Here is a 12645-nt window from a genome sequence, read left to right on the forward strand (position 1 = left end):
GATTCTAGTCCAAAACTAGTTAAGTCAAAGTCAACCCATTTGTTATTAACTTGACGTGTTTTATTTATTTATTTATTTGCAAAAAGCCTCATTCTTGGCTAATAGCTTTTAGACTTTGCGAGTTAACTCTTTTAGATATACTCCATCGATTTCATGAATATAATGGTCCAAATTTCAATTGAATAACTTTTTGGTAAAATCTTTCATTATTTTATACTTTTAGTTCTTATCTTTAAAATGTTATAATTTCAACCTTTAACTTCTCCAACTACCATTTACACTATTATTGTGAATCATTTTTATGATTCATGTCATTCTAACTTTATTATTTATTATTTATATTTTATTTAACTAAGTTTTTTTTTTAATTTACTAAAAAATTATAGCTTAAAAAATTTGATGTTACAAATATAAAGGTGATGTAAAATATAGTTTTTGGTGGTGGCGGAGTTGAAACTTTTTCGGGTTGATAGATGTGGTGTGATGGATAATGATGGTCGAACATGGTCAACAAGGTGGTTGTGAGTGGGTTGGGCCATCCTTTTTATATCAATAAAAAAACAATAAAAAGATAAAATATAAAGTAAGATTAATATAAAAAATGATAAATTTATCATTTATCATTGATTTAACGGTGTTAGGTATTAGCTAAAAGGATTATAGTGTCAAAGTTTTGAGACTTGGATTTAAACCGCGAATTTAGCTATAATAGATGGATCATTTCTGTAATATAGTCAAGATTTAGAAAAAAACCCAAAATTTCATTTAATGATCCCGAGGATCCACCACACACACACAAAGAAAACGAAGTCACATTACTCTTGTAGTCTTGTTTCTCTATGTAAACTCCCCAAATACTTCCCCACACGGACGAAACCAGTCTCTCGTAGGTTACTAGATAGATTCTAGCAACAGTACTAACTAGCTAGCAGGCCTGGCTGCTATCACCACTGACATCGTTTACCCTGACTGTTTCGCCTACGACACACGACCCCTCTGCTTACTGTTTCTCTCTCGGACAACACCACCTCATCTTTAACCCCCTCTCACTATTTCCCTGTTTCCCTCTCTCTGATGGCGGAGGGTTTTGAACTGTGTCACATCCCACAGCAAAGCAGAAGGGATAAACTGAGAGTGGTCCTCCAGAACCATCACACCAGTGATCTGCAAGGGTGCGCAGGTTTAGGGATACTCCCTTTATATGATCAATCTTCCCAGAATTTGTTAGCCTGCGCCAATATCAAATCCTCATTAATGGCTTCTGATAGTAGCAATGCCAGTGATTATAGGACTGCGAGAGCAATTATGGATAACATTAGTAATGAATCGTCGGATCTACAGTCTGTCCGTGATCCAGGTAACGATCATTGTAATTTCTTTTACAGACATCAAGACCTTAGGTTCATTCAACATCATGATCAGTCTCCATTTCATGGCGGAGATTTTGTTGCTTTATCTCTCTCGTCGCAGTATACCCACAACGGAACTCCTCCTCCTGTAGAGTTGAACTTGCACAGTTATGGTGGTGGAGATGATATCCCGACTGCGGTGATGAACCATGGGCTGTACACAGGCTACGCTTCGATTTTGAAAGGTTCCAAGTTCTTGAAACCGGCGAAACAGCTGTTGGATGAAACGTGTGATGTTGGTTTTAGGTTTTCCGCTGAGAAGTTTCCTGTTAATTGTGGTTTGATCGACCCTCCTCCATTGGATAACTTGCGAACAAGTGTTGATGATCCCAGTTGTGGTGGCGCATACAAGAGAAAAAGATCCACCCTAATTTGTTTGCTAGACGAGGTAGTTTTTAACCTCCAATTTGAATTCATTAATTATTAGTTTTTAACTTCCGATTTGAATCCACTACTGTGATAGGGTGATTTTCTCAAATTGCAAATTACAATGCTTATGTTTGGTAGTGAGAAGCTAATCGGTAGATAAGTTAGGATGGATCAAAAATTACATATCCTTCTATATTTTTTTGTGTCTACTTCCTTCTTATTTTAGATATGACAAGGGTCATTCAATTTAATTTAAATTTGATTAATTTAAATTTGATTGGATTGTTGAATTTGTATATTTGTCGTCATTTTAAGAAAGGAAGAAAAGTAGGAATAGGAATAGGAGTAGAAAGATATTTAATTTCTTCATTGTAAAATGACATATAAAGGTACGTTGAAAAAGATGTTTAGTATAATATTTAAGGGTATATAACAGAAAATTTTAAAAAAAACTCTATATACTCCTTTTATAAAAACTAGCTTATCAGCTAATTTTTATTTTGTCAAATATTACAAACTAAAAAAACTCAAAAAATAAGTTAGTTGTGGGCCAAAACATAGCTAAAGCGTCGTTAACAAACGTTAGAATATAATGATTTACTAAAAAATGTAAAATAATGCTATAAAATAATCAATGAAAGGATTTTGTTATTTCTTGCATTAGTCATTGTTTATATGCAAAGCTTGCGCAAATTATTTAAAAGTAACCTTTAATTATTTACCTTTTATTCAAATTTTTCTGCTTTGATTTTAAGCTTACTTTACTATATGATGCATATGGCATTATTTAATACAAGTTACTTGCTTTAGATGCTAGACTCGAATTCCTTTGAATATATGATTAGTGATACCTTAAATTAGTACAATTCCATTGTTTAGTGCAGATTTATATTAATTAAGTACGATTCCTTTGTTTAGTGGTTTTTTTAAATGCTCAAAAGATAAAGGAGAAAAATAAAATGATTCTCTCTCTTCCGGAAGAAGTTCCAGTTGAATGATTTAAAACTTCTAAAACTTACAAATTTGCAGGGGGGGACATATATATACTTAGGTGTTTATAACTTTTTATATAAAGATGATAAATTATATAATTTTAAAACCACTTGAAACCAGCTAAAGAGCTTTTAATGGAGAATATTCTTTTCCATATAGATGAGAATATAGATATGTAAAACCACTTGAACGTAAAGTGCCATTAATGGAGCATACAATGTCACTATCAGTTGATGTTGTTCTTAAAGTGATGGAAAGAATACATCTGAAAAGAAATAATCATTTCTACACTTCAAAAAATGTAAAGAAAGTAATGGGAATAAAGTAAACTTAGAAGAATAACAAGACAAGTTGTCCATCTATTTGTTTCTTTTCTTCATTTCTGATTTCTTTTTGTTTATTATTTCCATTAAGGTAGACATGGTTTATTTTCTTTTCTTCATTTCTGATTTCTTTTTATCTCTTATTTCCATTATACTATGACCATCCAAATGCCACTTAAACTACGAACAGTTTTTGAATCACATAATTTGGATCAAGAGAATCAATATATGATTCAAAGAAATCTTTTGTAAAGAATATAAACCACTTTCATTGCATATATTTCCTTTTTCTCTTCACAATATCCTTAGTGAGATATTACATTCAGTAAATCCAGAACGATGCTAAATGTAAGCAGATTGTTAAAGTTTAAACAAACCCATCACAAGTAATTTCAAAGCAAATTTGGTACTTAACTAAGATCATGATTATATCTAAAGATACTCCTTTTTTTTTTGAACAGGTGTACAAGATGTATAAATATTACTACCAACAGATCCAAACAATAATCGCATCATTTGAAACTGTAGCCGGGCTTAGTAATGCTGCTCCATTTGCAAACTTGGACATAAAAGCAATGTCAAAGCACTTCCATTCCCTTAAAAATGCTATAACTGAGCAGCTACAGTTCTCAGTGAAACCTCATATAAGCTATGGAAAGAAAGAATTCATGGTGTCTGCAAATTTTGAGAAAGGACATTATGGTCACATGGGATTTGTTGAACATCAGCCTGTTTGGCGTCCCCAAAGGGGTCTCCCAAAGCGAGCAGTCACTGTTTTGAGATCATGGTTGTTTGATCATTTTCTGCACCCGTGAGTCATTTTATTGTTATTGTTAACCAAGATACAAACAAGAAAACATGTACATACATATATTGCAAAAAGAAAAATCATAGGTTCGTATCAGGCATAAATAATTAAGCATTGCATATAATGACGGATTAAAGACTAAATCTTTAGATTGTATTGTGTTGCTAATCTGTCGTTAATGCATTTCTTGAGGTACATATATTCCGTAACCCAGAATAAACGATTGTATTCCTTTGTGAAATTGCACAGTTATCCAACTGACACAGACAAGCAGTTGTTGGCTAAACAGACAGGTTTAACTCGAAATCAGGTAAGCTAGTCTTCTATCACTACAGCATTGAAACATATTTTAGGTCAAATCATCAAAAATTGTAGTCAAAATACAAAAATTCATGTTAAGAAATAAGAGAATTGGCGCTTGTTGTTCTTACATTGTTGATTAGCCAGGTTTCGAATTGGTTCATAAATGCTAGAGTGCGACTATGGAAGCCTATGGTAGAGGAAGTGCACACGCTTGAAACCAGACAAGCCCACAAATTATCGTCACATATCCAGCAACAGGAAGCTTCCTGTGTCAGCAATTCATTTTCATATCCACCAATGAATCAAGAACCTCCTTCAAAGCGCACTAGAAATGACTTCATGTGTGATAATAAATATAACAATCAACATATCATGGAAGGAAATAATGAGCACATGATGAACTTTCACAACAATTTGTCAATCCATAATGTAAACAGTCAGGCGACTGCAAATCGTGGTGTTCCCTTGACACTAGGCTTATGTCAGAATAACAACATATTCACATTGTCAGAGGCGTTTCCATTGAATGCCGATGGTGGGAGCAGGAGATTTGTTGGTGGTGGTTTGGATATGCAAAATCGGCAGGCGGGGCGAGAACTTATTGGGGATCAGTTTTTGCATGATATTGGTGGCTGATGGTTTAGTAGTGTTTAGAGCTCACTTTGTTACCCAGGACATGACATTGTTACATAGGACATGACAAAATAGGAAAGGTTGTTTGTTGATGTTCAATCATATAGTCTACTTGCATTATGTCGTGTCCTCTCTCCTCCCTGTAACAAAGGCAAACCAAATATTTCTAATCTTCTATGTATCTACAATCTAATTCAAATGATATAAAACCGAAAATTTATAGAAAAGTCTCAAATTTTTGTGAAAAGTTTCAAAAAAGTCTTAATTTTTGTTTGAACAGAAAAATCCCGATTATTTAAAATTTTCCCAAAGTTAACGAAAAAAATAATCCTTTTTTCTACTTGAACAGTAAACAACAGATTATGTGATTTTCTCAAAATAATAGTATTTTTTTGTTGAAAAAGAAAAATTTAGGATTTTATTGAAACTTTTTCTAAAAATTTGAGATTTTTTCGTTAAATTTCCCATATAAAAACACCTACAATGGTGCGGAAATAAAGATATTAAAAAAGTATTTGTTCATTATATTTTTCAATAAAGAAATTAAAATGAATTTTGTTTATTACAAATGTGTTTTCATCAGTTTTATAAAAATCCCGACTAGGTCCTGATTAATCTCTGATTAGTCCATAGACACTACCTGAATAATTAGAGGACGCCTACCGATTAGTCTTACCTACATAATAAGTTAAGCAGTAGAAAACGATGAAATTATTAATAGAAACTATTTGAAAAATGATTAGTGTTGTGTTAATCATATTAATCTATTTTGTTATGATATTATTAGTATTTACGAACTTTTTTTTATGATATTACTCATATTTAATTTTTTAAAGTTCAACGAAATAATAATTTATAGTTCTCAATTAATTCATTAACCTCAGTCCACCGATTAGCTAACGTCAAATATTTTTTACAATCTTAGTTTTCATATTGGAGTATACAGGAGTATGTATTTTTTTCCATACCATTGTAACCCACGGGAAGGGGTGTTCCAAAAAGTTATACTTCTATTGAATAAACTACGTAAATGGTCCTTATAGTTTATACAAAATTGAAATTTCAAGTCAAGTCTGGTTTTGTTATACTATTGGTCTTTATGGTTTTCTCAATTGCTAGTTTGATACTTTTTTACTTGTTAATAAAAATAGGGGTGAGCAGTGTAATATGATATCTGTTTTCGAAACCGCAACCGCATCACAACAACTTAAGTGGTTTCGATTTCGGTTCTTAAAGTTGTAGAACTGCCTCAAGCAGTTTCAATTTCGGTTCTTATTTTTTCGGAACCGATACCTGCTAGGTATCTGTCAGAACTCATACATATAATTTTTCTCGAGTGACCTACATGCTCAATTATACAACATTTTTTAACCCTCCAACTCGAATACAAAGATCACACTTTCATATTCTTCAACCTTTTTTTTTACTTCAAATTAAATGTTATGTTATATATAATTAGAGCAACTTGGAGTTTTTAGCTCTTTTAAGAAAAAAAAAACGTTGTGCGAAAATTGGTATACATGGTTGACTTAAATCCTATAAATGCCTTTTGGAGTCTAACTATAGAAAATAATAATAAAATGTGCGGATTTTATACAAGGGTTTTTGATATAAAAGTTCTTTAGTTTGACAAGTTCTGTTTTTGTGATAGATTTTTGGTGTATTAATATCTAATATTTAAGAAATTTTGTTTAGTTTGCACTTTAGCCGGTTTTTACCTTTTACAACATATCACCCTCAACCTATGCTGCATTGGTTGGACATTCGTCATCTTGTGTTCCTTCTTTTACCAAAAACCAAAGTTATGGGGAAGAAAGAAATTGGTGAGATTCTAACCCACTACACCCCCCCCCCCCCCCTCCTTATGACTAAGTTGGACATATTTTTCATGTATAGATTGTTAAACAATAAAATATAAGCTTTACAACAAAATAAAATAAATTGAATGAAAAAAGCATGGTTAGTCAAACACAAGAGGTCACATACAAAATGGCAACCCCTTACCACTAGGCCAACTTGGCTTTTTTTTCATACTTGCAGTTAAGTATATCGTATATTTCTTGCTATATGTAAAAAAGTCCAACAACCTATGAAAATATTTTTATATGTTTGAACATATAAAAAAATCTATTTATACATATATATAGTGTTTATATATATCGTTTTTATATGTTTTTATAAATATAAATAATGTGTTTTATACATAATGTTTTTATTTATAAAAATACATATTCAAATGATAAAATACATATTTATATATAACGTTTTAAACATATAAATAACATTTTTATACATATTTATATATAACATTTTTATAACTTTTAAAAAGGTTTCTATGTATAATGTATACATATAAATATGCTAAATTAGTTTAAATATGTATAAATATATTTTTTTATACGTTTAAATATGTTTTTTTTATATATTATTGGATGTTTTTACATCTTGAAAATAAATTGACGGTGTATTTTAATTGCCAAGGAACAAAACCAAATAGCCAAGTTGGTCTGGGGGTAAGGCATTGCCTTTTGGTCGGTGAGGTCCTCGATTTTTACTGCATGCATCTGCAGTGTCTTCATTTTTATTTTATTTTGCTGTAGAGATTATAATTTATCGTTTAGCAATATATACATGAAAATCTACTTTATCGTTTAGAGATAATACATGAAAATATGTTCAAATTAGTGGTAAGGGGGTTGCCTCTAAAGTGGAAGGACATGGTTCAACATGAAAATAAAGTGGTTCACACAACAAGACAAGACACTTAAATGGGTTGGGTTAGAGTCAAGCTATCCCAACTCATTTAATCATTTAAGTTTCAACCTTATACAAACAGGATAAGACAAGACACGTTTTACATCCCTAGTTAGCATCCATGACTTCAATCTCTAAAACTATGTTTCTAGATCTTGCATGCATAGTTTTTTTGTTCAAATCAAATGAAAGGGTACTATTTAAAGTTTAAAAATATTAAAAAAGTTCACAAACTGGGTAGCTGATCATAGAACTGCTACTCTCTAGTTCTGGTTCCGGTTCCAATATTTTAGGAACCATTATAACCAGTTTATGTTCCAGTTCCAACAATATAAGATCTGCGGGTTCCAATTCTAGATAATTATGTGGGTAGTCGGCCACACTTAATTCTAGACAATTAGTGTTGGTACTCGCCTACGCTCACACCTCAGAAATTTTTTTAGCTCGTTATGAAATGACAAATTTAGACTTATTTTATTAATTTCTTAATTCATAGTTTTTATAGTATATTTAAGAGTCCAACGTCTCGAATCCCTATTCTTCTAGCCACAACACCTCTCACCCTCTCATTATGATTGCCCCAAATTTCACATCTTCTCATTCCCACTACTTTCTAGCGTTTCAACCCACTTGCCATTGCATGAAACGAAAACCTAATCATCATAAAGTGCACCCCTTCCCCGATTCTTTGTGTAAATCTCTAGTTCTACTAAGGAAAATGTTCCCATTACCACTCTTTCAAAAATCTCATTTGGGATATCACCTCCTACTACCACCATGAACCAAAATCCTTCTATATACCATGTGTGTATCATGTTCTCTTACCATGTGTGTGTGGAGAGAGAGAGGCAACCAAATTCTTGATTTTGAGAGATAGTGCATGTATTTTTTTTATAATTAAAATTTCAACCATAAATGTATGGGTTTTACAAAATTTAATATGAGAAAAGCTATCAAAGAACTTTCAATTTAGACAGAAAAAGAAAACAATTTTAAAGAGACTATATATAGTGTTCCAAGTCGAGAGAATTCCAAAATGTAGAGTATTTCTTTTATTTATAATCATAAAGTGGATAGGGCTGATAACATACATTTTTTTTGGAGATTCTAATGACTTATACCCCAACACCAAGTCGGTTCAATCATAATAATAAATATCCTAATGAGTTTGAAAACTTTGATTTTTTGTGAAGGATTATCGGACGTGCAAAATCCTCTTTCGGCGTGATAGTTCCAATGACTTATACCCCCATCATCAAGTCTTCCCCTCGATCGTTTTTTTATACCCGCTCGTCTCTTTGGTACCAACGACCCTGTTATCCATGTGATCATTTCCTCATGTCTTTGAAGTCTGTTTCTTTTACTTTGGAAAATAATGAAAAGTCTCGGCTTGTTGGCCAAGCATGTAAACTAGGCAAATCAACTAGGCTTCCTTTTTACGAATCTAATTGTATATTTTCTTGTTTGTTTGATATTATACATTTTGATGCTTCGACATCACCAATTTCTAGTCATGATAACTTTAAATACTATGTTATTTTCTTAGATCGGTATTCTCATTTTTATGAGTATATTATCTTCATCATAAATCCAATGTCTTTACTAAATTAAAACAATTCCATGAATAGTTTCAGTGACAATGGTTATAAATTCAATAATTCTCAATTCCACTCTTTCTTTTCACTTACAATATCCACTTCCGTTTCTCATTCCCTCACACCTCTCCACAGAATGGAAACTCTAAACATATGCTCTACTTCATAAACAATAGCATTCGCATCCTCTTTTTTCATACCTACCTCCCATCAAAATTTTTGTTTAAAGCCCTTCATATGGCTTCACATCTTCATAATATCTGTTTCGCTATTAACAACAAAACTCTTTTCCATCGTTTATGTTGGATTAGGTGTCTAAGCCCATAACTATAATTGGTATGTACTTGACCTGGGAGTAGCATGGTCAATTTTGGGTTGCATTCACCAGAACAATCTGATAGGATGGATATTTGAGAAAGAGGTTATTTGTGATTTATTAATATATTATAAGTATAATATATTAATTGCGAAATCATATTATTTAATTAGTTTTGATCAAGAATTAGTCTGGAATTAATTTAGTGATCAAAAGAGATTAATTAAATTAATGGGGACTGATTATGTAAATCAGTGATACATATGGTTTGGGCTATTGATCCATGATGGGCTAAGTTTATGTAAGATTCCATGAAGAGTTAGTCCATATGGATTATGGATCATAAGCCTAAGTGTAAGAATTAGGGTTACATATGACTCTTGGATTCTACATTATATATGTGTAACCCCTTGGCCTAAAACTGAATACACTAGTGATCTTAGAGATACTATAGCCGATTTTGAGTGCCTCATAACCTCTCTCTCAAGTTCTCCAATTGTTGTTGGTGTTTTGTGAACCATTTGAGACATCACACTTGAGGTGCTAAGTTCTTAAAGGCCAAATACAACAAGCTACAACACGAGGTAATCTTATAACTAGTTTTTTATGATGCAAATATCAAATTGTATGATAGTTGTAGGCTTCATGTTTTGGATAATTTTTGTTGCATGTATAACTAGAGAAAACTTAGATCCAAAGCATTAGGGTTGTATGTGCACCATAGGAGTGTTGTAGTACATAAAACCCAACAGTGGTTATCGCTCCCTTTCCAGGATACTCCACGCCATGCTCAGGAAGAAAACCAAGTCACTCTTGAAGAGTGACGAACGCGCTTGAAGAAGAAACGATTATGGTATTCAAGTCAGCCATGGTCCGTCGAAGAGTAGAAACATTAGAGGAAAGGAAAAGAAGCAGCAGAAGTGAAAAGAACGAGAAAAAGGGAGTTCGACTCAACTAGGGGAAGTTTTTATTGCAGGCGGGAAGTCTAACCGGTTACAATGATGAAATCCGCCTGTGAAAACGCCTCCGTCACGTCAGCAGTCGTCAAAAAGCCATCCCCACCGAACGTGTGTCCAGATCCAAGCTAGAACAACTCAGCTACCGTAAGCAAACGTTGATGTCTAATAGCCTAGGGGACTTGTTGACGTATCCCATTTGGAATACATCATGTATTACGTAATCGTCACTTTGATAAACGGTTTGGGCAAAAGTCGGTGTACGCCTAACATCGTGTCATCGCCCTCGTCCTTCATAACCCCGTGTTCGTTTCTTGGCACCCAAGCGCCAAAGCCAACATCAAGACAAAATAGTATCAGTCGTCCCCCTGAGCGACAGGTGTAACGCTCAGGACGCTGACCCCCTGGCAAGCCTGTACCAATAACAAACAGCCACTCACGGAGCACGATCTACCAATCGGAAGTCGTCTGTCTCTACCAGGCCTGAAAAAGTAGAAGATATGGTCGGGGTTCTGTCCCCCCGATTCCATGTATAAAAAGTTCACTTCTCCTCCAAGAGAAGGGACCAACATTCAACATTAACCTTTTATCTCATACTTTTTCACCTCTCATTAGACTCTCGAACTGACTTGATCGTCGGAGCATCGTTCCGAGACAACCTCCCGGACAACGACTGACGGTCATGTTTTCATTGCTATGATTCTCATGTAACGACGTAAATTTTCAAACCGAATTTTTCATTTTTAAAACACATAAAAACTCATAATATATTTCTCAAAACAATATTGTTCAAATGTCAACATAAATCCACATAAACTGTCACTATCCCATAATCATCCACAAGGTCTCGAAATCGGTGTGTACAATCAAGCCGGTGCCTTCCCGTGATCCTGAGAGGTACCTGAAACACATATCATATAACACGGTAAGCACAAAGCTTAGTGAGTTCCCCAAAATACCATACATATCTCATGAGCCTCTCATGTCTATGCTCAAATAAGACCCTCTGGTCAATGTGTCTCAATGGGACCCTCCAGGCCCACAACGCAGGTAGACCCTCCGGTCCTAACTCAGTAAGCTCAGAATAATACACTGCACAAATCACAAAGACATAATGTAGGATATCACAATACTCGATATAATACATAATACCCTCCGGTCACAAAAACATTACCACTCTAGGTAAAGTATAGTGAGAAGACTCACGTCGTAAGCAAGCAAGTAAATAATCCCGTACATGAATCTCGAAGTAGCCTCCGCCTAATCACATAGGATAATTATCTCTAATTAACATTTAGGTCACGAATCTAAATAAACTAAGTTATTCTCTCTCTTAAACTCTTGGAATGGGTAAAAGACCATTTTACCCTTCCATGGTCCCCATAACCCCTACCTTGACCAAACCCTAAAGTTAACAGAAGTCAACAGTCGAGTCAACTGTCCATGTTGACCTGACTCACCGAGTGCATATATGTGACTCGCCGAGTCCCCCTTGTTCCTTCGGAACATCACGAAAACCCAAATTAACTCGTTGAGTTTTCTCATCAACTCGTCGAGTTACCCATGTCAAGACTCATCAGGGAAAACCCTAGTCGACTCGTCAAGTCGGCTCATTGACTCGTCGAGTCCCTTAAGTCAAATTCTCATTAAGACGTTTTAAGGCAGAATCCATGATCCATACTCCAGATCTGACTTCCTAAGGCTCGATTATGACGTAAAGCTTCGATCTTTACATTCATGCATGTCATATTTGCTCCATAATGCCAATTCAAGCTCCAAAAAGGGTTAGATGCACAAGATCTTATCTCTAGCTCAATAAAGTTCGGGTCTTTGGACTCACAAGACTAGAGATGGGCACAAAAACCGGATTGGGCTCTAGGATCCGATCCGATCCGAAAACCGGATTTGGTCAAAACCGGTTTTGACCGAACCGGATCGGATTAAACCGGCCACCGGATCGAAACCGGATTGAGTATTCGGACAGCATTTCGGATTGACCCTCGGATTGAGAACCGGATTCGGTTCAAACCGGATCCGAAACCGGATTGAAACCGGTATTTTTTTTGACCGTTGAAATTTCGGAAATTTGAATTTTTTTTTTTTATAGCCGTTGGAAAGGGGAAAAACGGCTAGTTTGACTTTTATTGACTTTTTTGCCCTTCCAAACACATATAAATACAACCTAT

The 12645-nt window shown here is 34.2% G+C and overlaps 1 protein-coding gene across 2 annotated transcripts; it reads left to right on the forward strand.

Annotated features, from left to right (window-relative positions):
- Positions 1 to 794: 794 nt before the first annotated feature.
- RPL (POX (plant homeobox) family protein) lies at positions 795 to 5065 on the forward strand. Of its 2 annotated transcripts, none has more exons than XM_079074250.1 (4): positions 795 to 1797; positions 3556 to 3905; positions 4095 to 4212; positions 4350 to 5065. In XM_079074250.1, exons 1-4 carry the CDS (start codon positions 1075 to 1077, stop codon positions 4839 to 4841), a joined length of 1683 nt encoding a protein of 560 aa, XP_078930376.1. In that variant the 5' UTR covers positions 795 to 1074; the 3' UTR covers positions 4842 to 5065. The 2 variants fall into 2 exon arrangements, with proteins under 2 accessions (XP_078930376.1, XP_078930377.1); XM_079074251.1 differs by having other exon boundaries at positions 4152 to 4212.
- The last annotated feature ends 7580 nt before the right edge of the window (positions 5066 to 12645 follow it).

The sequence above is a fragment of the Lactuca virosa genome, chromosome 9, assembly GCF_052849685.1.
Source record: "Lactuca virosa cultivar CGN04683 chromosome 9, Lactuca_virosa_CGN04683_v6, whole genome shotgun sequence".
In the NCBI taxonomy this organism is placed as follows: Eukaryota; Viridiplantae; Streptophyta; class Magnoliopsida; order Asterales; family Asteraceae; genus Lactuca; species Lactuca virosa.